The sequence below is a fragment of the Perca flavescens genome, chromosome 7 (genome assembly GCF_004354835.1).
Source record: "Perca flavescens isolate YP-PL-M2 chromosome 7, PFLA_1.0, whole genome shotgun sequence".
NCBI classification, from domain to species: domain Eukaryota; kingdom Metazoa; phylum Chordata; class Actinopteri; order Perciformes; family Percidae; genus Perca; species Perca flavescens.
Genome location: NC_041337.1, coordinates 32823008 through 32847199, shown reverse-complemented (window position 1 = coordinate 32847199; position 24192 = coordinate 32823008). Strand labels below are relative to the sequence as shown.

The 24192-nt window shown below is 40.2% G+C and overlaps 4 protein-coding genes across 9 annotated transcripts; 3 read left to right on the top strand and 1 right to left on the bottom strand.

Moving 5' to 3' along the window:
- The first annotated feature begins 1567 nt into the window (after nucleotides 1–1567).
- Nucleotides 1568–2425, top strand: mrpl49 (mitochondrial ribosomal protein L49). The gene has a single exon (XM_028583224.1). The coding sequence runs from the start codon at nucleotides 1608–1610 to the stop codon at nucleotides 2148–2150; it is 543 nt and encodes a 180-aa protein (XP_028439025.1). The 5' UTR covers nucleotides 1568–1607; the 3' UTR covers nucleotides 2151–2425.
- Nucleotides 2426–3781: 1356 nt separating this feature from the next.
- On the bottom strand, nucleotides 3782–8965 carry haus7 (HAUS augmin-like complex, subunit 7). The gene is made up of 9 exons (XM_028583212.1): nucleotides 8781–8965; nucleotides 7209–7324; nucleotides 7041–7111; nucleotides 6787–6848; nucleotides 6492–6682; nucleotides 5480–5591; nucleotides 4998–5210; nucleotides 4769–4880; nucleotides 3782–4257 (listed from the first exon to the last, which is right to left on the bottom strand). The coding sequence occupies exons 1-9, from the start codon at nucleotides 8874–8876 to the stop codon at nucleotides 4196–4198; spliced, it is 1035 nt and encodes a 344-aa protein (XP_028439013.1). The 5' UTR covers nucleotides 8877–8965; the 3' UTR covers nucleotides 3782–4195.
- Nucleotides 8966–10517: 1552 nt separating this feature from the next.
- LOC114559173 (tumor necrosis factor receptor superfamily member 14-like) lies at nucleotides 10518–20514 on the top strand. Of its 6 annotated transcripts, none has more exons than XM_028583680.1 (8): nucleotides 10518–10661; nucleotides 10803–10898; nucleotides 16090–16215; nucleotides 17716–17874; nucleotides 18587–18671; nucleotides 19062–19198; nucleotides 19327–19346; nucleotides 20240–20514. In XM_028583680.1, exons 1-8 carry the CDS (start codon nucleotides 10637–10639, stop codon nucleotides 20270–20272), a joined length of 681 nt encoding a protein of 226 aa, XP_028439481.1. In that variant the 5' UTR covers nucleotides 10518–10636; the 3' UTR covers nucleotides 20273–20514. The 6 variants fall into 6 exon arrangements, with proteins under 6 accessions (XP_028439481.1, XP_028439479.1, XP_028439478.1 ...); XM_028583678.1 differs by having other exon boundaries at nucleotides 19451–20514; XM_028583677.1 differs by having other exon boundaries at nucleotides 19327–20514.
- Nucleotides 20515–20871: 357 nt separating this feature from the next.
- las1l (LAS1 like ribosome biogenesis factor) lies at nucleotides 20872–23069 on the top strand. The gene has a single exon (XM_028583230.1). The coding sequence runs from the start codon at nucleotides 21115–21117 to the stop codon at nucleotides 22819–22821; it is 1707 nt and encodes a 568-aa protein (XP_028439031.1). The 5' UTR covers nucleotides 20872–21114; the 3' UTR covers nucleotides 22822–23069.
- Nucleotides 23070–24192: the final 1123 nt, after the last annotated feature.

Sequence of the window (24192 nt, the reverse complement as noted above, 5' to 3'; positions counted from 1 at the left end):
AGGATAAAAGCTTGAGGGAGAGAGGGAGAGAACAGACTCAGGAGCTCATAATTCAGAAGACAACTTGGTAGAGCGAGCTTCTGACTTGATGTCTGTCGCTAAGGAAACAAGTCTCTGTTTTGTGAACCCACAATGGTGCTGTAACTTTTATGCTGGACTCAGTAAACTTTGCTTAACTGAACTCTTCGTCTCAAATTGATCCTCGTGTTCTGGTAAACTTAAGTTCGATGTAATACATTGGAGTCAGATTTGTCAGGCCTTAGGGCCTTATTTTAGACATAATTCCCAAACATGAGACTGGACTGTGTGGAACCTGCAGAAAACAACAAACTGTGAAACATCTACTCATGTTCTGTTATGTGGAAGAAAGAGCAAGGCTGCTGCATTATCACACTTGGGAACAAAGACAGAAAGACAGCGACAATGAAGAGCCTGCTTAATCCCACCGAGAATCAGGAAATAACATAGTTTTAAACTCCAATTTAATCCTGACCTGTAAGAGACAGCAATGTGCCGTGAGGCATCGAGTCTGCCAGAAATCCAGAACAAGCAGCATGGTAAACATATAAAACATAGGCTGCATTAACAGGAAATGATTTATGAATATGAGATTTGATCTTGCAAGTAATATCTAATTGATTATATAGTATTCATATGTTTTGGTAGAGGAGTAAGAAAAAAAAGCCAAACAATGCATTTTTAATATATTGGGAAATAAATGTACGTATAGACTTCTTGCAACAACAACAACAACAAAAATACAGGTGTGGGGACAAGACCCATTCTCTTAATACATCCATGACAAGTCACAATGGAGCCAAGCCAGACCTTGTTATGGAATTGATGGCTCTGGTGTATAAGATCGAGAAGGCTGGAGAATTGGTGTTTTTTTTTGGGTGCCTGCCCATGTTAGGGTAGATGGGAATGAGATAGCAGATAAGGCAGCTAAAATGGCACTGAAAAGAGACATTGATTTAAGGGTATGTGTTGGGATATCTGAATGCCGCTTTGTCATTAAGAAAAAAATTTACAGCGGTGTGTCAAAGGAAGTGGGAAAAGGAAAAGAGGGGTCGTCATTATTTTTCAATTCAAAATAGGGTACAGGCAGAGCAGTGCTATTTGGGCAAGGAAAGAAGACACTCCGTAATAATGACAAGGCTGAGACTCGGGCATTGTGGACTTGCATGGGATCTAGCAAAGATGGGCAAGCATGAGGATGGACTTTGTGGAACCTGCAAACAAAATGTTCACCATGTACTTTTGGATTGTCTTCAATACAAAAATGAAAGAGAACAGTTCTTCACTGCGCTATGTCACATCATGGGAATACAGAACATGACATTGAGATCCTTACTAAATCCACCTGAATATCAATTTGAGATAGTGGAAGCCGTCATGGATTGTATCTCTGCTACAACAGGACCAGAGCCATAGAGATATAAGATTTGATGTCTTTCTCTATCACTCTGAACAGGACTAACTCCACTGAATTTGACTATACTTTCGAACGTTACTTAAACTGTCCTGTGAGAGGCAGCAAGGCTTCTAGTCTGCCGGAAAGAAGAAGTAGAAGAAGAAGTTCTTCACTATTTCCGGTCCGGCTGCTTATGCTATACAACATGGCGGCCTGCTTTACCCTTCGGTCCGCCGTGCTCCGCGGGGCGCTACGAGGACCTCTCAGCCCGGCACGTCCTGCCGCGGCTGTCGGGCTTAGGTTCGTTTGTAACGCTGCTCCAGAAGAAAACAAGAGGGCCGTTACAGGCCTGTCAGAATCTGCGGAGGAATACAAGTTCGTAGAGCGGCTAATCCCGCCGTCACGGGTCCCCGCTCCGCCCAAGCACGCCGGTCCTACCCCGTCTGGCTGGACCCCTCCGGCAGACTCCCCGCCGCCTCTGCCCTACATGATCCGCCGCTCCCGCATGCACAACATCCCGGTTTACTCGGACCTGACCCACGGCAGCCGCAGGACGACGCTCGTACGGAAAGTGGAGGGGGACATCTGGGCTCTGGAGAAGGACGTGAAGCAATATCTGAAGGAGGTGACGGGGAAAGAGCTGCCCACGCAGGTCAACGAGGTCACCATGACGTTAAAGGTCAAAGGTCACTTCGATACCGAGCTGAAGGAATGGCTGGCCGGCAAAGGCTTCTGATTGCGGGGCTCCTCCAGTCGCGCTCAGGGGCCAGAGCTGTCCCGTGTGAAGGGGGGAGATGGAGAGGACCACCGCTGGCAGTTCAACGCCCGTAAACATTGGCCTGCCGTACTTTAAACCCTATTTCAATCCACACGGATGGACAGCTTTGATTACTGCCAGTTTATTGAACTTTCTTTGGACACCAGATATGTTAGTTATGGGATCAACCAGTGTACATGTATGTAATGTAATGTAATGATGGGACATTAAATATAAAAGCATAGCCCACTTCCTGTTATGATTTTTTTTTTTACTCCGTTGAACCAGTGAGAGATGCAGGAAAAGATGTCATAGTATGCACAACAAGACTAGGGCTGCACGATATGAGGAAAATATCTAATTGCGATTATTGATTATTGACTGACATTTGACTGATGTTGCCATACAATTCACGATATTGGAGGGGAATGATCATTTTTGAATCATTATTTTCATTGAAAATGTAAATGATTATAGTGTGATTTTTGCGAGAATCCGTACCAAAGAATTTTTCTTTAGGATAGGATTTGTAGGCCGGGACGTCTCTGCAGCTCCTCAATACTTCATTCTGAACGGTTAGACACATATTTTGCCATTAACACATATTGCGCCCCCCGATTTTGGATATTGCACTAGTGCATATTGAGACTTCGATACAATTGTGATTAATTGTGCAGCCCTTCACAAGACACCAGCTTTTTCACCTTTTGTCAGAAGCTGTTAAGATTGTTTTAAACCTAACAGCGTGCATTTAAGTTTTTGTCTCCATCTGAGACGGTTTGGCTTTTCTGTGCAGGCCAGTGTAATGTAATTAAATTGCTCGTTTTGTTTTATCCATATATTTTAAATGATACAAAATATGGCTGCAACTTACTTGTTTTTATTGTCGATTTTTTTCTCGATTAATCGAATAGTTGTCTATAGGATGCAAAATGGTAAAAAATGTGGATCAGTATTTTCCTATGCCCAAGATCTCAAAGATATTCAGTTTACTGTCACAGAGGAGAGAAGAAACGAACATGTTCACATTTAACAAGCTGGAAAAAGAGAATTTCCCCTCCTTTTTTTTCATAAGAAATACTCAAACCAATTATCAAAATAGTTGGCAATTAACTGAATAGTTGAAAACTAATCAATAAATCTTTGCAGCTCTAATACAAGACAGCAGAGGAGCAGCAAATCCTCACGTGGACCAGTGAATATTTAGCTTGTTTGTAATGAAACTACGTGAAACGATTGATTGCTAATCAACATTTTCTGTCGATCAAAACTAATTGCTGCAGCCCTAAAAGATAAATAAAAACAACAAATGAAAATTCACATTATCAAACCCGTTACCACTGAAGTTTAAAACCTTTCAATTTATTCAGCAATACAATAAGAACATTTGGAGTACTGCAAAGGACAATACAAGTAGGGGTGAAAGAGAAAAAAAAAAGGAGGCACGTTATTACAATTATCAACAAAACAAACCCTTCTGCCTATTATTGTATAGAAATTCATCTTAACTGTGGCCGGGTTAGCTCAGTCGGTAGAGCAGGCTCGACGCAGAAGGTCCAGGGTTAGAGTCTGAACCGTGACAATTTCCTGCATGTCTTCCCCCTCTCTCTCCCCTTTCATATCTAGCTTTCCTATCCATTAAAAGGTGGAAATGGCCAAAAATAATCTTTAAAAAAAAATCCATGTTAACTACATGGAATAAAGTGTTGCTAGTATTATGTGAATGATTACAAAAAACCTGCCCAACATCTCAGTCATACTGAAGTTAAGAGTAATAAACAGTTTTAGTTCTACAACAGATACACGAAGAGGAGTTCTGCTAAAACATTTCAGAGCAACTGATGCCGTTGACTGTTTAACCTTTGTAAAATCAAACAACAAACTTTAAAATTGTAACAACAATAGATCAGACTCTCCCATTATTACATCATTCTGTTAAGGGCTTTGCTCACTCCAGCAGTCAAACAACATTTGATGTTTTTAGACCGCGTGTGTGCGTGCACTGCATGGTGTTAAGGATGCCATCAGGAATGAAGCAGGGAAGAAAAGTCTCTAATTCGCCTCGTAAGTTCCTCCAATTGGTCGGCTGGAAAAAAAGAAGAAGCAGGAAACAAAGATTTACCAATGTGCGAGAAACCAGTGCGAGTGTGCATGTGAAAGAATATTCACTTACCAGACTGATCTCATTAAGTGGCGTATGTATGACACGCCAGTTCGTATGCCATTTTGCCGTGTTATCAAGACACAATCGCTTTTTAGCGCGTTTATCGACGCCATTTGGCCTCCATTGACTTACATTACCTTGTGACTGCGTGTCAATTTACGCCGTAGCGAGTAGTACGAAAGGCCGAAAAATCCACGCAGGGAGGTTGGTCGGGGTGGAGGATGGGTCAAACAACACAGGACTTTCACCCAGGAGACCGGGGATCTTGTCCCGCATGTCACGTTTCCTAAACCCAACCGTGCCGTTGTTGTCCCACGTCCCGTTATTGTTTTCCTAAACCCAATCCGTCCGCTGTAAACACAGATAGCTCCAACTTGGAAAGAAAGAAAGTGGCGTCTATGTTTACGCAGTCATGATGTCATGTTGCACTTACGCAAGTTACGATTATCTCCTCGGCTCCAGTAGCGAGGCTGTGTTTGTAGCTTGTTTACGTCCTCATTCATGGCTACTGAAGCTTCTGATACTTCCTTAAGCATTTCCAGCTCCTGAGAAACAAGACACACGCAAGAGAGAAAGGGTGAGCATGACTTTTTTTTTTTCTTCTACAGGTCGGGCTTGTGTTGAGACTGATTCTGGCACCCGTTTACGACATGTGGGAGTACCGTGATGAAGGCCAGCAGTAGTTGGTGTATTCTCTGGAAGACGTCGGTCTCTGTACTGAAGCTGGGGGGATCTCTGCTGCAGTAAGATCTCAAGTCCGTTTCAAAAACACGGCAGAAAGTAGCCATCAACACCTGGAGGTCGCACGCCGCCACACGCAACGAGCTCGGAGAGAGGACGCCAGGACTCTGAGCATCACTGCTCAGGAATTCACACTGAGGAGGAAGAGAAGAACACAGAAAACAGAGAGACCATGACTTCAGACATTCAGCCACGTCCAGCCAAACCTATAGGCTTGGTGCTTGTGCATCATAATACCACTATTTAAAGAACCATTACTGATCCGAAGAACGTTAGGACAATACTTTTGAGTGTGTGACAAATGTTTTTAATTCACATTGTAGTAATTTAGCATAGACACGCTGTTTCAATTAAAGGCTCTATAATGCTGCAGGCCTCACCGATGGCCACATGAACACCATACCTCTGACTTTAGCTGCTCCAGTGTTGACTGAGTCAGCTGTAGAAGGGCGGTAACATCAGCAGCCCCTTCTCTACTTGGCTTACAGGATGACTTGTTGGCCATGTGTAAAGCCCTGCGAAGTAAGAAGAAGCAGTAAGAGGGGTTGGAGAAGGCAACAACAGGGAACCAAACTTCTCCAAATCCATCTCTTATTGGAAGTACATTTCAAAAATAGAGACAACATGCAGCAGATTAAACACAGTAAGGGATATAGGGCTCTATTTTAATGATCTAAGCGCACAGCGTGAAGCGCTTGGCGCAGGTGCGTTTAGGGCGTGTCCAAATCCACCTTTGCTAGTTTATGGCATAAAAAAGGGTCCGTGCGCCGGGCGCATGGTTCAAAAGGGTTGTACTTAGTGTCTTCATTAATCATGAGTGTATTTTGGGGCATAACATGCATTAAACCAATCAGAGTGTCATCTCCCATTCCCTTCAAAAGCCAGGCACGTTTGTATCTTGGCGCATTGCTATTATGATGGAGGATTTGCTAAGCAGGAAGGAAGACATTCAGGAGAAAAAAAATGATCTGCTCATGCGTGAAGTGAAAGCGCACAAGCAGCTCATATAATACTATTTCACATCGTAATATTTTTGTTTTTAATCTTTTGCATGTGTGTGTAACAAGCATAGTGTGTGCACGCTGTGCATAAGCCTAGGCGCATTTTACTAATGCCAGGTTTTTGTTGGTCAATGGCGCGATCACCTCCCGCTACCTCAATATAGCAGTACGCCAAGAATGCACCTGAACACACCTCCCCGTAAGACCAGCACGCCCATTGGCGCACAGATGGGCGCAGGTGCATTTTCTATTTAAACGACGCGGGTGCTGGATGGGAAATTGACAACTGCATCAATCTTAAACTAGCAAAGACACTTGCATCAGGATTTGCACTGTGAGGATTTGCACTGTGCCGGGTGCAAGATAGGGCTCATAATATGTGTGCAACAGGATAATTAAAGACAGCATACATACTTGATGTGTGCAGGCCACGGGTCAAGTGTGGGTTTGAGCATTTGTGTGAAGTTGGGCAGATTCTCGGCGGCGAAGAGCTCGTTCAGTAGCATCTCTTGATCCGCCCTGTGCACAGCAGACTCCTTGCAGCCAGGTATTAAAGTTAAAAGCTGCTCGAGGAACCGAAGCTGTGAGTAAGGACTCACATTACCCTGGATCAATGGTTCAAACAGGACATTTTCTGTCATTTTATTGTGACAATGCATATCTTTATATAAATGGATTACAGCTACACTAATTTAATGCAACCTCTCACCCTGATCAGGTCCAGGTCATCTGCTTTGCACAGCATCAGCTCCTGCCCAAGGACAGCCATTTCTGTTTGTACAAAAACAGACCACAGCAGTATGACGGGTTGTTTTAGACTAAAGGGGAAGAAAACGGAACTAGTGCATGTGCACACAATGAGGTTATTACATTCTCTTCCATTAGGTGTCTATCAAAAGACATGCAAGACTGTGAAGCGTGTGCTGTGTAGGAAAGTTAGCCTTTGACAGATTACAACATTACCTTTGGTTAAAACATCTGGGCCTTTGAATCCCATTGCTATCGTCTTGGAATTGGCAAGGTTTGGGTTGATACTGTAAAGTGACAAGATAGGGCAAAGGGATTCAGTTTATATGTATACGAATTATGTTTGATGGATGAGAACATTGTTCTATGTCGCTTTTATTCTACCTGCTGCAGATCCATGCCAGTATGTCAGTGCGGTGCTGAGAGGGAGTACACAGCAGTTGCAGCATGCTGTCTGCTTCCTGTAGGTACAGACCTTCCACCAATGGACAGGACGCAGCCTCAACAAAGACAACACAGACAGGATATTCGATTTTAAGACGATTTGATGTAGTCAATTACTCTTTTATTGCAGAAATACATGGCAAGGCGCTGAAAATGTGTAGAAGAAAAATGTAACAATTTAAAACGTTTTTTTTCAAGGTTGACGGGAAGACAACACAGGGGTTAAACAGTGTTTGAACAATTCGGCATCAAACTTACAAAACATTCCCATCCAAAGTACTTTACAACCTTACTTAATAAAACTCAAGAAGAAATAAAGAGAAAAAGAAAACAATACAAAATACAGAAAATACAACACAAAGAAAAGGTGAAAAGGAATGTAGGCTATATAATCACATTTCCTTGAAAAACTCTTGCAGTACATCAGCTATATAAATATTTTACTTATTATTAATAATTTGGATAGAAAACCTTCCGAAATTAAATTCTGACGTGAGTAAAAGCTGGCCGAGATTTTGAAAATTTTGCTTTATGGATATGAAATTTCCCTTGTAGAATTAATAGGCTGTGTATTGTTTTGTTTTCATAATTAAGAATAACATATTTTGCTTCCAATTTAATTACGTGATTCTTTTGAATATTGAAATAGTTTTACATTTTCTCCCAGAACTCCACAGAATACCGACACTCCCAGAATAAATGTACAATAGTTTCTTCTTCAATTTGACAAAATTCACATTTGAGAGACAGAGAAATTTATCTTTTTAGATAAAACAGATGTTGACAAAATTTTCCTTTGGGGACATCATTTGAAATTGGGAAAAATTTGAAGTTGAAAAAAAGGTAATACATTGCAATATATCGCAGAATATTGCAATATGTTTAAAATCGCAATAATAATCGTATCGTGACATAAGTATCGTGATGATATTGTATCGTGAGGCCTCTGGCGATTCCCACCCCTAGAAGTTAACTGTGTTCGCCTTTCTAGAATAAGTCTGCCTGCTTAAAGGGTGAAGTGAGATAAGGTCTGAGGTCCGTACGCGTTGAAGGTGAATGTTTCGGACCCATACTCAACAGTCTTCTACTCGAAAACATAAAACATACGCAGGTTTGAGACGCAGATTTACGAATACAAATCACTCTGCATTCATTTGTGAATTGTTTACAAGTTGCAAATCCCTATGAGACTGTTTTAGCCCCATACGCAGGTCTGTTCACCATCACGTCCTCAAAATGAAAATAACGTTTGGTTGTAATGCAGTCATCTTCGGATATACAACCCGCTGCTGGGTAACGGCTTTACATTATCGTTATGATTTATGCTTTGTGAACGAATCCCGCAGGAAAGTACGAAGTGCTAACATCTAATGTTATGGCTATAGTTAGCAGCCCAAAAATAAGAGGAGCAGAAGTGTTCCTTTATGATAATAAACAACATTAACCAAACGTCCGCAAAGCACGCGCTATGACTGAACTAAAATGTGTCCCTATAACTTAAACTTCTTTTACCTGCAACGCAGCATAAACATGTCGCACAAGTTGTTTTTCTTTCAAAGCACCCGCCATTTGCAGAACGAATTGCTCTTCTTCTTCTTCTGCTGTCATGGCTGTCACTGTGGTTTGTTCTTCTTCACTTGAAATGAATGGTGGTTAGAAAACAACTTTCGAGTGCATTATTGCCCCCCACTGACTGGTGGAAGGAACAAAAATGAAAACATGAAAAATGAGGTGATGAAAATCCATGTGAATTGAAAAATAGAGGGATACATTATCAAATGATATATATACACGTAATATATCTATCTCTATATCTATGTCTATTAGGGGTGGGGACAAAATGGCAATCATATCAATGGCAATATATTGTTGTCGTTCGATTCACTGGCGTGAAACTTGAACATAAGTTAACGAGCCGAAGAGGAAAAGGTTTTCGACGGGATGGCGGACAGCAGTTGGAGGAAAATAACAGCTGTCCCAGCCAGTGTGTCATTTTAATTTACAGGCTGAAAAAACGTGTGCTGCAGAATTTTTTAACAGTTTGGACTTGCAGTGAATGAAGAGAGAAAACCTACACTTAATCTTTTCATGGGCATTTCAATCCAGGAGTTATTTTTGATCAGGCTGTATCCTTTAACGCCCATCTAAAACAAACCTTAAGGACAGTCTTTTTTCATCTTTGTAACATTGCCAAAATTAGGAACATCAGCTGTCTCAAAAAAGAAGATGCTGATAAACTAATCCATGCATTCGTACTGTAATTCCTTACTATCAGGTTGCTCAAATAAGTCCCTTAAGACTCTCCAGCTGATCATGCATATTTCTCCTATATTAGCTGCTCTGCATTAATTGGCTTCCTGTAAAATCCAGGATTGACTTTAAAATCCTTCTCCTGACCTACAAAGCTCTAAATGGTCAAGCACCATCATATCTAGAAGAGCTCTTAGTACCTTATTGTCCCACTAGAGCACTGCGCTCCCAGAATTCAGAGTTACTATAGTGGTTCCTATAGTCTCTAAAAGTAGGATGGGAGCCAGAGCCTCCAGCTACCAGGCTCCTCTCCTGTGGAACCAGCTCCCAGTCTGGGTTTGGGGGGCAGACTCCATCAACACATTTAAGAATAAACTGAAACCCCTCCTCTTTGATAAAGCTTATAGTTAGGGAGTGAGGAGATCCAGAAATGATACTAGCCTAGCTCTGGGGAGTGTGTTTATTGTTTACTAAATGTTTACTCCCCAGAGCTAGAGAGGGAGATGAACAAATGTGGGCTTATGAAATTAAAGTCCCCTGAAATAAAAGAAGTAAAACATATTTATTTATTTAACTATATTGAGTCATTTATATATTTATATTTACATGTATTTATATATTTATATATTTATTGTCCAATTTATTTATTTGAGGATATATTTCATATACATATTGAGTAAAATGGCATTCCATACAAGTTGAGCATGTAGAAAAAGCAGTTTTGGACAGTCAGCTTTTTCCTTTCGAGCCCATAGATTACCATACCCACAGAACTAAGGAACATCACATATTAAATCCTTCTCCAAATCCATAAAACATTGGTTATTGACTAATCAAATATGCTGCCATAATTAAGTGTGTTTGTCTTTATCGCTGAAGTAGTGTCTCTGTGTGTTTACATGTTGGACTCTGTAGGCTACTCATGTTAATTAATGTGCGGTGTCCCTTTTAAATAAAGAAATCTAAAAAATCTAAATCTAGAAATCCTATTGGGTGTGTCACTTTCCATTGTTTTTACCCATGTGACGCAGTTTGTGAGGGGATTTCCTACTGCTGTTGAATTAATTTAGTTGTTTACTTAGTATTTTTAATAAAACTATGTAATAGTCCGCGTTAAAATGCATTCGACATTGGTGGTCTTGGGTAAGTATCTAACTGTAGACGGAAGCCTTGTAACGTTACTGGGTTTAAGTTACATTAGCCTAGCTTAGCATAGTGCAGGCGGTTGGTAGGCCTATAACTTTATAGCTAAAAAAGTGAAACTAAAACCGTTTCTTTATGTAGTAGGGTATGTCGCTGCCTTCATGACCCCAGGGCTGGGCTGTCTTCCGAAGGAATATGCAACAAGGGATGGGCAGTGCTGTCCGATGTGTCACGAAGGTAGCCTACACTATTACTAAGTGCACGAAATACACTTGTATTGGCCACTAACGTTTGGGTTTGAATGTGAGATGTGGCTGATATCGGTTTATTTGTGCATATGAGCTGTTTATCTGTGCCTATAAGCCGTGTGGAATATGTGTGTATGTTCTTTATGTGTGTGATTTTTAGCTACCTGCTTTAGTCTGTAACGTTACAGCAATATATATATATATATATACATTTTTTTTAGGCACAGGAATGACAACAGATGTCTTCCAAATAGTAGAGATGGTACATGTATCGACAGAGAGCTGGAATAGAGGGCTCCAAGCCGGAGTCAGCTCATTGGAAAATGTTTGAAGAATAAAGGGTGAAATACCATCAGGCCCACTGGCCATTTTACTATTCAGCTTTTTAACTGTGGTGACAGGCAGCATTAGGGTCTGTTATTCTGTCCCGTATTGGGTCACACGGTAATGACATAGACAGGTCTCTGCAGACCTCCGGAATGCTTGCTTTTTCCTCCTAATATGATGTTTAATTTCAGGTGTTATATATGAAACATTTCAAATGTGCTTTATAAATATATTTGACTTGACTTAAAGTAACGTTAACATTTCCCTTTTAACCAACATTATACCAGGGCCTGGGTAAATACCACATCTCTTCGGACTGGGTGTCATTTTTTACAAGTTCCAGCATCTTGAAATTTCAAGATCTTGTCAATTTAAAAATAAACTTTAGAAATATTTTTTCGAGTTGTGAACAATGGCCTTTCTGTCTGTATTCATTAATTTATTTATTTTTAATTAAGAGAAGGTAATTATTAGGGGTGTGCAAAAAAATTAATTCACATTTGAATCGCGATTCAAGCTCTACCAATTTCAAAATCGATTCATAGAATTACAAAACTCAATTCAGATTTTTTATTTTAAATTGTATGTCTAGTGCAATCACATGGGAAAGTAACTACATTTACATACTGTGAATCGTTTTTTTAATCGAGAATCGTTTTTAAATCGAAAATCAATTTTGAATCGAATCTTGAGCCTAAAAATGTATATCAAATTGAATTGGGACATTTTCTGAATCGTGCACCCCTAGTAATTATAATTTAAGACGGTTCTCTATCTTTGAAACTGGTTAAGTGAGGAATAATATAAAATTTAGATGTGTTTTAGTTTTGGGGGTTAAATTATGGAAAGAACTTAATGATGAGTTGAAAGTGTGTATGGGTAATTCTTCAACAATGGTACTCTTTGAGCTAGACGGTTTCAGAAAATAAAAACATTTCTACAAACTGTTTTTTAATCTCAGGTGGTTTCTCAATATGTCTAGAAACCTTCCCTGAAGTTGGCTGTGATGATTTGTATTGAATAAAATATATTTATTACCATTTTTATCTGAATGTCCAAGAAAACGGTCATTTCCATCACATACCAAAACATGTGTTTTTAAGAGAAAATAATTAAATATCTTCTGTTATAAATATATTTGATTAAATAGCACACACATTTCTATTCAAATTTGTAATTTATTTATTTTTTCGAAATTTAACTGTAAGGATTTTACAATGTTTACACTAAAAAACACCTAATACTAGGTCACTGGAACATTTCATTTACTTATTATAGCTCAAAATCACGTATTTCTCAAAGTGTATACACATATGTTACCCCTAACTGCACAATTGTCAACACCACTGAATATAGTTGGTTTGATTGTATGATTTTTTATGTTTTACTTTAAAATATGTGCTGTGATGGAAATGACATGGCGTGGCGGAAGAGACAGTGTGTGGCGGAAATGACATAGATAGGCAACTTCCAATTAAAAACTATTTTTCTACTACTCTATGTGGTGAACCAAAGCAAATCAAAAAGTAACAGCATTAGTGAACAAAAACATATCACCAATATTTTTAAATTAAAAGCAATCCAAAAAATAAAAAACATGAATTTGTGTTAAAAATCAACAAATAATTTCTTCACTGTTTTCTACATGCTGAACTCAGCAAACTAAGTACGAACTAGCTCAAACTAGAGCAAACCCTTTGTCATCATTACCTTAATATAAGTTTAATATAACCAGTTAAATATAATGTTGAATAACAGATAAAATAGGCAATATATTTTGAAATTGCAAACTTATATGCTATATGCCTACGCTGACCCAGAGCAAAAACACTGTACTTAAAGGGGTGATAGAATTCAAACCCGATTTTACCTTGTCATAGTTAAAAAACGACAGTTTGGTGGATAAAATAGGACATACATAGAACCGCAAAATCCCATTGACACCTCGTTCCTCTGCAAATCTCACAATTTGAAACTGCTGCTGAAAACCGGCGAATCTCAACAAAGCTCATAGTTGACATCAACTGCTATTTAATTACTAGATTTTTTTATGCTAGAAATCAACTATGTAGAGGTCCAATATTTGCAGTTTTACCAAAACTGATGGCTAATTGCAAATGTTATCCGACTGTGTTGGAGTTCAGCAGGAGCTCAGCTGGCTAACGTGACAGCGGCCAGTGCTGCCCTGCCGCCCGGCGTGTCCTCCTTCACAGCTCCATATCCGCACAAAGTCCCCGTTTGTGGGTTACTGGACTACCAAATGCCGAGGCCCTGACGGAGCTCCAGGGTCTGCAGCTAGTCACGATCTTTACCCATAGGATTGAAGGGACACTAGCAGCTAATAAAACCCCTCAAATTCACAAAAAAGCATTAAATTGAAATGGGACACAAGCGTTAGCTTTGTAAGTCCTTAGGGTATCTGTGATATACATGCCGTGACCAAATTCAAACTGTAAATATACAATAGTTATTCCGGCAGCCAGCCAGCTCCGCAGAGCTCTGCGGAGCCCCGAGCCCCGTTAGTCCAGTAACCCACAAACGGTGACTTCCCTGGGTATGACGACTGTGTGGAGCTCCTGAAGTCAGACATGTCTTACCAAATTTGCAATTATCCATACACTTTCGTAAAACGGCCCATGTTTGTGCTTTATATAGTTGATTTCTCGCATAAAAAAACTCAGAAGTGAATTTAATATCGAAATAGCAGACAATTTATAAAGTTGCAGTGTCTGAAATATGAGACATGCTGTCTCGTCTCGAATGTATGCGTATGTGGTTCCTCAACCAATCAGCGAGCAACTTATCTAAATATTCAGGAGCATACCATATAGCTGTCTTTTCGAATAGAGACATACGTCTCTGTTGAGTTTAAAAAAATCTTTAAAATCTAAAATAATTCAGGGTTATGAAGTAATTTGTTAATTACTAGGATTGTACTCAAGTATTTAGTTTCATTTAGTTTTGTTGGATTTCTGGGTGATTTTATGGGGATTATAGGATAGGCAACATATTTTTCGCATTAGCTACGGTGGCAATAATTGTTTCCTTTATGTATGTTAACCGAAATAAAATTATTCATCATCATCCCTTTGATTCCTTCTTAGTACACTGATGTGATATGCTCTTTCTTTTTGCATACAAAAATCTTTAAATTGAACCAAATGCAGTCACTTGGATAGTGTTGTAGTTACTGTATGTTACTTTAGATACTGGGCTGGATGGGAATGTATTTAAACAGCTGAAGTCAGTGAGAGCATGTTAAAGGGGTGATAGAATACAAAACCGATTTTACCTTGTCATAGTTGAATAACGACAGATTGGTGGGTAAATAGGACATACATAAAACCTCAAAATCCCATTGACATCTCTTTCCTCGGCAAATCTCACAATTTGAAACTGCCTCTGAAAACAGGCGAATCTCAACGAACCACAGAGTTGACGTCAACTCGGTGGCTCCTGCTTATTTGGCTCTAGTCTCCATCTTTGTCACGCACCAACATTTACATAGGCTACACCACTGATCTGAGATCAGTTAGTCTTCTGAATCTAGGTCGTGCAGATCTCAGAAATAGTATACATTGTTCATCTGCTGTTTTATCACTAAATTCACTTCTGAGACTTTTTTTTTGCAAGAAATCAACTATGTAGAGGTCAAATATGGGCCGTTTTACTAAGATTTATGGCTAATTGCAATTTTTGTCTGACTGTTCTCAGGCGGAAGAATATAGTACTTGGGCGGAGTAATATGCATGCAGCAAGCCTGCCTGAGAATATAGTTCCCGGTTTGTTTACTGTTAGAAGATGGCTGTGTCTCATGTTAGTTGTTTTTTTGTACACGCTGTGACTCTACAAATCACAACATGTAAATAGGAACATGTTGGTGTTATTTTGTCACTTTTGTCACAATTGGGAGCAGTAAGCTAGTTGGAACCAGTTACCTGCAGGATCTGTGCTAGGCTAAGCTAATGCTGGAACCGTCAGACAGCGTTACAGCACACATGGAGATGAGAAGGGTATGTATCGACTTGTCTTACTCTGGGGGATATGGTGAATAAGCTAAATTACCAATAAGTCGGCGTGTTCCTTTAAGACCTTAGGGTAGCTGTGATATACATGCTGTGACAAAATTCAAACTGTAAATATACAATAGTTATGCCGGCAACTGGCAGCCGACAAGCTCCGTGGCGCCCTGAGCCCCGGTAGTCGAGTAACCCAGAAACGGTGACTTTCCCCTGGGTATGGAGCCCAGCAGTCTCCAGCTTTCTCGTCAGACTGTCTGGAGCTCTTGAAGTCAAACACGTATTACCAAATTTGCAATTAGCCATACATTTTTGTAAAACGGCCCATTTTTTAGCTTTATATAGTTGATTTCTCACATAAAACAGTCTCAGAAGTGAATTTAATAAAGAAATTGCAGACAAACAATGTATAAAGTTGCAGTGTCTGAAATATGAGACCTGCTGTCTTGTCTCTAATGTATGTGTATGTGGTTCCTCAACCAATCGGCGCACAGCTTATCTAAATATTCACGAGCATACCATATTTGGAAGAAAAGCTGTCCTTCCAAATAGAGACATTCCACAGGGATGCATAAGGGCCCAAAGAATAGCAACTGGGACATTTTCAGCCCAACCAATGTTACTTACCCTATTAGGAGACCTTAACAGTGTGAAATACCCTATATAATCATTCTTTCACCCCCTCAAATCATTAGCTAAACCGATCCTAAAGTGAATATTAAGCTGCCCTCTAGTCCGTGATGTGGGCATTTTTATACACTAGCACAATAAAGACCGGAAACAAGATTGTTACAGTCTCTTAACTTCTTTTTTGTGTTTGTTATTTCCAATCAGGTACAATTGTTCGAAGAGACTGTACACCACAGTCAAGCACACGGTGCACCTCCTGTGTAAATGGGACTTTTATGAACAAACCCAACGGCCTGAGTAGCTGTATCCCCTGCGTCGTCTGTGACCAAGGTATGTCCATAATTAATTCATTCTTTCTTTCTTATTGACAACCTCCAAATCGAGTTTAATTTTGACAAGTAAGTTGCAGTAACGTGGACAAGGTTTAAAGGAATTAGGATATATGACAACATTTTACCAAATGTTACAAATAGGGATGCTTCCCAAATCCAATACCAGTTAAGGTTGGGAACCTGTTCTAAAGGAGTAATTACCTGGATTATTTTTAAGATTAGTTCTTGTATTGGTTCTTAGAGTATGATTAAAGCAAGCTAAGTTTATTTATATAGCACCTTTCCCAGACACCAGTCACAAAGTGCTTCACAGTCGAAAAAATTAAATCTAATACAGTCAAATAAACAAAAGATAAAACACCAGATAAAATATACAAGGAGAACAGACATAGGACACTTATCTTATTTCATTCTATTTATTCTTATTTTTCTTTTACTTTATAATGTTCTTCTCTATCTGTCTTGTGCTGTGGCAACACCCAAATTTCTCCTCTGGGGATCAATAAAAATGCATCTTATTTTGTCTTATCTAAGATGCCGTCAGTGTGCTGGATTTTTAGCGGTGGGTACAGTGTTTCATTTAGGATTTTTTTTTTAGCAGTGGGGGCAGGTCTGTCCGAACAACAACGTGAGCTGACAGAACTTACAAGTTGAACGTTGTCCAATTAGAACGGACCCACCGCGGTGACGTTTTTGGTGGAGCTGTTCGTTTAATAGTCGACTCGGAAGAAAGCGAACGTTTTGACGATAAACTACATCAACATAACAGTATGTGGAATTAAACTGGATGGGCCCATTAACCTCTGAATAGTTCTACTTGTTAAATTGCAATGTGAGCGGCAGCCAACAGGGCGTGCATTATGTCCGCAGGATCATTTAAAAGGCAACCGCGACTACATTGTGCGTCTGCACTATTTTCTATAGCGTGGCGGAAAAAATTTTGGCGGGCCGCCACTACAAAATCAACATAGAGGAAACACTGGCGTGGCTAGCAAAGAAGCCCACTGACAGCAACGTTGTTGTTCATATTTGGTAAATGTTTTGTATATGTGAATTGACCGAGTCATATTTTCTTTGTAAATAATACAGTGAGTAATACAGTTAATTACATTTTTTTGTATTTATACTATTTATTAATCCCCAGTGGGGGAAAGTACAATTTACACTCTGTTGTTATTACACACTACACACAGGCCTGAAATACACACACACATGCTCAGGTCCTTTTACATGCACTAATGGTTGCTTAAAGTCTGTGTCATACTGTGTTGAATGTGTTTATATAATGGACTTCCCTGCTTATGTATTCTGCCCTGGCGGTTGCTTATGCATATTCACATTTTGCTAAAAATGTCTTATGTATCTGGAATTTTTCCCTTAATTGCAGTCAACCGAGAAGCACATAATCACATTATTTCAAATAATATTTAAGCTTGCATAAAATGTTTAAATGTATGAATAACAATAGTATAATGACTTTATTTCTGTTTGCTCTTAGGTCATGGTCTCTTTGTCAAACAGGAGTGCACAGCAACAACGAACACAGTCTGTGATGTTTCAAGTGGGTATTTCTGCAAAGAGTTGATGGATGATACAGGATGTAGTTTGGCACGAAAACATACACACTGTACACCTGGTGAGAGGATAAAAGAACATGGTAAGAAAAAAATTCAAGTCTGATAGTAAGTTTACATGCACACTACTATCCTGGTTTAGAGTCTTATATTGAGTTTGATTACATTCAGGGTACGGCATTTAAATGGCACATACTGTAGTCTGGTTTTTCAGCTCTGTGTATACATGGTGCTAACAGTATCCTGGTTTCTGACGAGAGTGACAATTTAGTTTATTATCTGGTCAGACTGGTGTCAGATTTTGACTTTTTTTCAGCACACAGACCATTATCACATCAAGTATAATATTTTTTCTTACGACTCTATATCAAGCGAGTGGGCTGCTGGCGCCCCAGTTTTTGCTTAACTGCTTGTTTTTAATTACTATGGACACCTCGTCATCTATAGTCCTGTTAAATTTCTTTTTAAAATAGTTATTTTTATAATTGTCATACCTGCCCAGGGACTACAGGTGGAAATTAGCAATTGTTGCTATAACCTGGCCCAAGACATATTCTCTTGTATTACAAGTTTAATGTTTATTTGTGCATTGTCCCTTTTTCAAACAAATCAATTTCCATTCCATTCCATTTCCTGCACTGACCGGCTTGATAAACACACACCCTGATGATAACTGGGATACTGTTGTGCGTGTAACAACACTAAATGAAGGCACTGATTGGAGTGTGATTAATGATGGATCACTGGATGTTGGGTTCCTGTGTAAGGACTCTCTTTTGTGTTTGTTTCTCTTAGGAACCAGGAAAACGGACACAGTGTGTCAACAGTGTCAGCCAGGCTATTTTTCAAAAGATGGTGTGAATTGCACCGAGTGGACTATGTAAGACATTGTTTATTAAGGAATTAGTTGTAAAAAAGTGTTTTTCCGGCCCTGTAGCATAAAATGACCTCTTTTGTTTTTGCACTAATTGGATTGTTGATAAGTAGTTGAGTTTTATGGTTTCAAATGTCCTCTGTGATTGAACAGATCCTTCCTGTCGGCGGGAGAGTCCAAACATCTCCAATCCCCGAGTCTCATTTTAACCACATTTCACAAAACATAAGTAACTTACAATAGAGTTTTTTTGGAAGTGTTACTTTTAATGTTGGTTTGTTTTTAATTAGTTTGACATTACCCACTTTGTACTTTTAAGATTATGATGACACTTCACTGTTGTCATATGAAACACACAAAGTACTTAATCTGTCTTTCTTTTCTCTTTTCCAACAGTTGCTTAGATATCCAAGTACAGGTCAGAGAAGGAAGCACGAGCACTGATGTTGTCTGTGGAACTGCTTCAAGACAGCATTACTTTTATATACCTTTAATATTATCCGCATTAACATTCACTGGGCTTGTGATCAAAGGTTAGTGCTTGTTTTGCATCCCTAATTTAACTGCCAAATATAAAACATCTTTTCCTCTCCATTGCCTCCAGTGGAGGGCCGCTAATGGTTTTTAGCTAATATGTTTCTTTCTTGCTTTTGGATTTTAGGCAGACTAACTAAAATAACAGTAAGTTCTCCATATCTGTTTCTCAAACTTTGCACCCCATGAAATTCTACATACAAATGTGTTAATGTCATTTTAATTTCTTTTTCTCCACCTACATACTGTAGACTCCAGTACTGGAGGGAGGTGACTCGGTTTGTGCTTGAAACTTAAATTCCATTTATTCTGCCAGTTCACACCAAAATCTAAAAACACATATTTTTCCTCATACCTGTACTGTGGTATTTATCAATGTAGATTGTTTTGGTGTAAGTGGCTTAGTGTCGGAGACATCGGCCGTAGAAATGTCTGCCTTCTCTCCAATATAATTGAACTAGATGGCACTCGGCTTGTGCCGCAAAAATCAACAGCTCTGCCTCTTTCCAGAAATCATGACCTCATTGATAAAGATAATCCACAGACCTGGTTGGGAGCAGTTTTTTAAAGGAAGTATTTTCTTTCTACAGAACTACACCCACAACCGTATCAGCGCATAAAAGGAAGTTTACTCATGGACAACAGGCTCGTGGTCTGACATTACTGTATAGCTAACTGATACTGCTGGATCACCTAAGTGAGGTGGAGGGATGTTTTCATGTTGTGTGCTCTATGTTTTAACATTAAATAAAAATATTAACAAAAGTTTACAACTTCCCAGGCAGCTGAGTGCTTTGAGCTAAGTGCTAACATCAGTCTAATCTAGGCTACACACATCTTGTAAAATCTTATTTTAATGTTTTAGTGTTTTTGACTTTTCTAATGTATTTGTTCTCTTTGTGTAACACTTTGAATTGCCTCCGTATTTTAACAATTAAAGTTACCTTGCATTGTCATCAGAAGTAAAGGACAAGGGCAGACTGCAGCGCATCATCCACTCTGCTGAGAGGGTGATTGGCTGCAATCTGCCGTCTGTCCAGGACCTGTATGCCTCCAGGAAAGATTTTAGCTGATCCCTCTCACCCCACAACCTCCCCCCTCTGGCAGGAGGCTGCGCTCCATCAGGACCAAAAGCTCACACCACAAAAACTGTTTCTTCCCCCCAGCAGTAAGACTTACCAACAAGGCCTCTGACCCCCACTGACTCTTTACTTAATATTAATGTTTAATACGTTTGTTTATGTATGCACCTTTCACCAAGTCAAATACCATAAGTGTACTTATTGAGCCAATAAAGCCTTTTTCTGATTCTGAAGTTTGAAACATTTTCTGGGGGCTGGGATGACATCTTATCCAACTCATAGGTGTAAATGAAGGGGTCCTTCACGTCAAAGTTTGGTAAACCCCTGACATGGTCAGTTTCCTACGGAAGAGGATTAGGGCCACTGGTGAAAAATGTATTTGAGTTCTGACTTAATTCTCAGAATTCTGACTTTAAACTCAGAATTCTTAGAATAAAGTCAGAATTCTGAACTCAAATACATTTTTCACCAGAGGCCCTAATCCTCTTCAGTAGTTTGAGAATGAGAACAGGACTGATTCTGAAACTGCAGACACTGTAGGAGGTAACTAACTCCAGAAGAGGGCAGTAATGTGAATGTAACACTAAGGCGGCCAGCTGCCGATGTACCTTAAAGAGAAGAAGAAGAAAGACGTCAACGTCATTTCCGGGATGCGATACCATCGGTAGAGGATTTTTGGGTAGCTCCAAACGCTGCGACATAAAGCTATTTCTGTTCCAGTTGGAAGTGAGTGCGTGTCAGAAGAGAGAGTAATTTATCGGCGTTTTATTTAACAGCGTTATGTGTACACGGTGTTAACATAGAGTCGACCGTACACCTCTTGCGCCGTTAAAATGAAGAAAAAGAGCTCCGAGAAAAAACGCCATGTGGTGGCGTGGGCCAACAAAGCTGAGTGGGACCAAGTTCTGGAGTATCTCTACTCGAAGGACTCGGCCTTACAGCGGTACGCGCTGCAGAGGATATCGGCTTGGAGAGGCAGGTACGCCAACAGCACTCCTGTGGCAGTGGACTGCACAGCGGACCTGGTGAGGTGCCAGGTGCTGGACCGGTCCGGGCAGCTGGACGGAGATGATCTGGTCTTGCTCTATGGTGCAGGGCTGGTGAGGTTCGTCAATCTGATCACCGAGCGGCAGCAGGGCAGAACAGCCCGCCCACTGAGGCGGCTGGCTGGGAAGTTAAACATCCCGGAGTGGGTCGTAGACCTGAGGCACGATTTCACACACAGGAAGCTTCCAACCTTAAAATGGTGTCGAAAGGGATGCAAGGTGGTCCTAGAGTGGCTCCAACAGGAGTACTGGTCCAGGCAGTTGGGAGGTGGGCCTAATGAGGACTGGGAATCCGAGTCGGATGGAGAGGACGAAGAGAGTGACCTAAAACGCCAAGGGGACGAGCTCCTTGCCAGGCAAAAAGAAATGGAGGCCTACAAGAATGCACGGGAACTTCTGATATCCTTTGAGAAGGAGCAGTACCAGGCTTTTGATGGGATCCCTGAAGACAAAGAGAAGAACTTGTGGCCAGCCCCCTTTGCAGACATGAGCTGGCTACTAGGTGAGATCAAGCAGTTCGCTTTGCAGTCGAGTAATCTGCTGGTTGATGTGTTGCTGGAGGATGGATTTCTAGTTCCTACCGTCGAACAACTGGAAACGTTAGGCTGCGATACTTCTGACAACGCCAGTCCCACCGAACCCAGACTCGCTCAAACCTTCCTGCGTTTTTGGCTGCCCCTGCTGAAGATGCTCAACTCGCCTGCCTTTATCCATCTTCTTCTGGAGAAGCTGTTTGGTGAGCTGAAAGTGCTCGCCAAAGAGCAGAATAATCACAGGGCTTTCTACCTTTCTGGTTGGATCGCAGAGCTCATCCATTGTAACGGCAACAAATTTGAATTCCATTTTGAAACAAAGGGACAGAAGAAGGCCAGGATGAAGGACCGGATCTTTGTGAACCGCATCCAGCTGAGGTGGCAGCAGCTGCTCTCGGCATGCCTGGATGCTCCCTGTATCAGCACGCCTCACTTGCTCCAGTTAATCCTGGATGACATGGAGCATCCTCTCCCTCTGGAAACCCGACAGAGGCTGTTCCAGCTCTGCTCCATCTACACACAGTCTTCCCATTCAGAATGTGATACTTCACCGGCGCAGAAACAGCAGCCCATATACACGCTGGAGAGTTTGCATGAGAAGCTGCAGCATTCACGGCGCCGTCCCACCGTTGTAGCGGAGAGGAGCGATTCCTCCCAGGAGTACAGTTTGGCAGATGCTCACGCCGAAAAAGCCAGATTGCTCCGAGGTTCTCCGTGGCAGCTGTGCAGCGATAAGGTTTTGTGGAAGAACTACCCTCTTGGTAAAGTCCCCGGTCAGTCCGATGACCCTTCATGCCTCATGGTGGAGAACTACTCAACAATGACTGTCTTTGACCAGCCGGTGGAGTTGGAGAGTAACGCAACACACAATGTCCCAGGAGCACCAGTGAGAACAGCTGATGGCCTTCTTTGGAGCCACAGCGATGTTAATAAGCTTAAATCTGGACTGCAACTTTTTTGAGTTGTGAAATGTAGTCCTTTAACCTCTGGCACATTGTTGAACTCATGGAAAAATGGAAACAAAATATGTAAACTTAAATACTTAACAGTTTGTTGCAGGATACAACAAATGTGTCAAGCAGTGTACATTTATCAGGCAAGAATGCCAAACATAACTGGTTCCAGCATCTTTAATGTGAGGATTTGCTGATTTTCTGTTTTATATTATTTAGGATAGCAACTAATACTTCTTTTTTATTACAAATTATTTTCTCAATTCATAAAAGGTCATTATAATTTCCCAGAGCCCAAGGTGACATTTAAAAAAAAAAAAAAAAAAAAAAAAAAATTCAAGTTTCTGACATTTTGCAGACAAAACAATTAATAAATTCATTTGAAAAAAATAATCAGAAGAGTTATTGATATAGAAAACAATTGTTAGTTGCAGCCCTAATGTAAAGCATTTGTTAAACCCTTCATGTTGTATGCTATCTACAATATTTCCAATTGGTGGAACATGTGCTGAGATTTAACACATCCTATGAAACATCATATACGGCACATGACAAGGGAAAAATGGGATAGAATTTGGATATGGTTGATTCATTATGATGGTGTACATTTTTCGTTTCTTTCAACTGTCATGCAAGTGAACTTGCACTTTTTACCGTCGTCGGCCCTTACAAAGTGTTTTGGAGTAGGTGCCTTTCAGTTGAAAACCTTTTGCAAAGAGGACATTGTTGTAAGCACAAGATGGTTTTGTGTTATGCATTTGCTTTTGCGCACTTATGTTCAATAAAACATTTTTCTACTTAAGGAATGCGTTTGTATTCTCTTTTTAGTGTAAGATGTATGCAGCTGAATGGCAGCATATTTGTTTGGAAAGGATGTCTAATGTGGAGAATGGCTAATTGTAGCATGTTGAGCAGACACTGTTCACGAGGGCGTTCAGACTCAAGGCAGCACAAGTGTTTGTTCTTTTAGTGCCTGCTCTGCCAATTTCAGCAGGAAAGCATAATGAATCCACATTGACAGACTTCACTTGAAAGGTAAAAGAGAATTTGACATACAAAAATAAGATAACCTTTCTACTTATATCACTTTAGCCAAATTAGTAGGATTAGGACAGAGTACAAATGCACAATATAACAGGATAGCTTCTTAGAATATTTACATAATGACCTAAAAATAGAAACACCTGTATAAAAATGTAACACAACATACAACATGTAACACGTCACGTAAGAATTAAAACACTATTATGAAGCTTAAAATTTGTAATTTCTTTTGAGACTGTTTCAGAGTGGTGTTGATTTGTCTGGTCATTATGACTGCGCTACATAGACTGTAAATATAAGTGCGCCATATTGAAAAGAAATTGTACCCTGAGCAG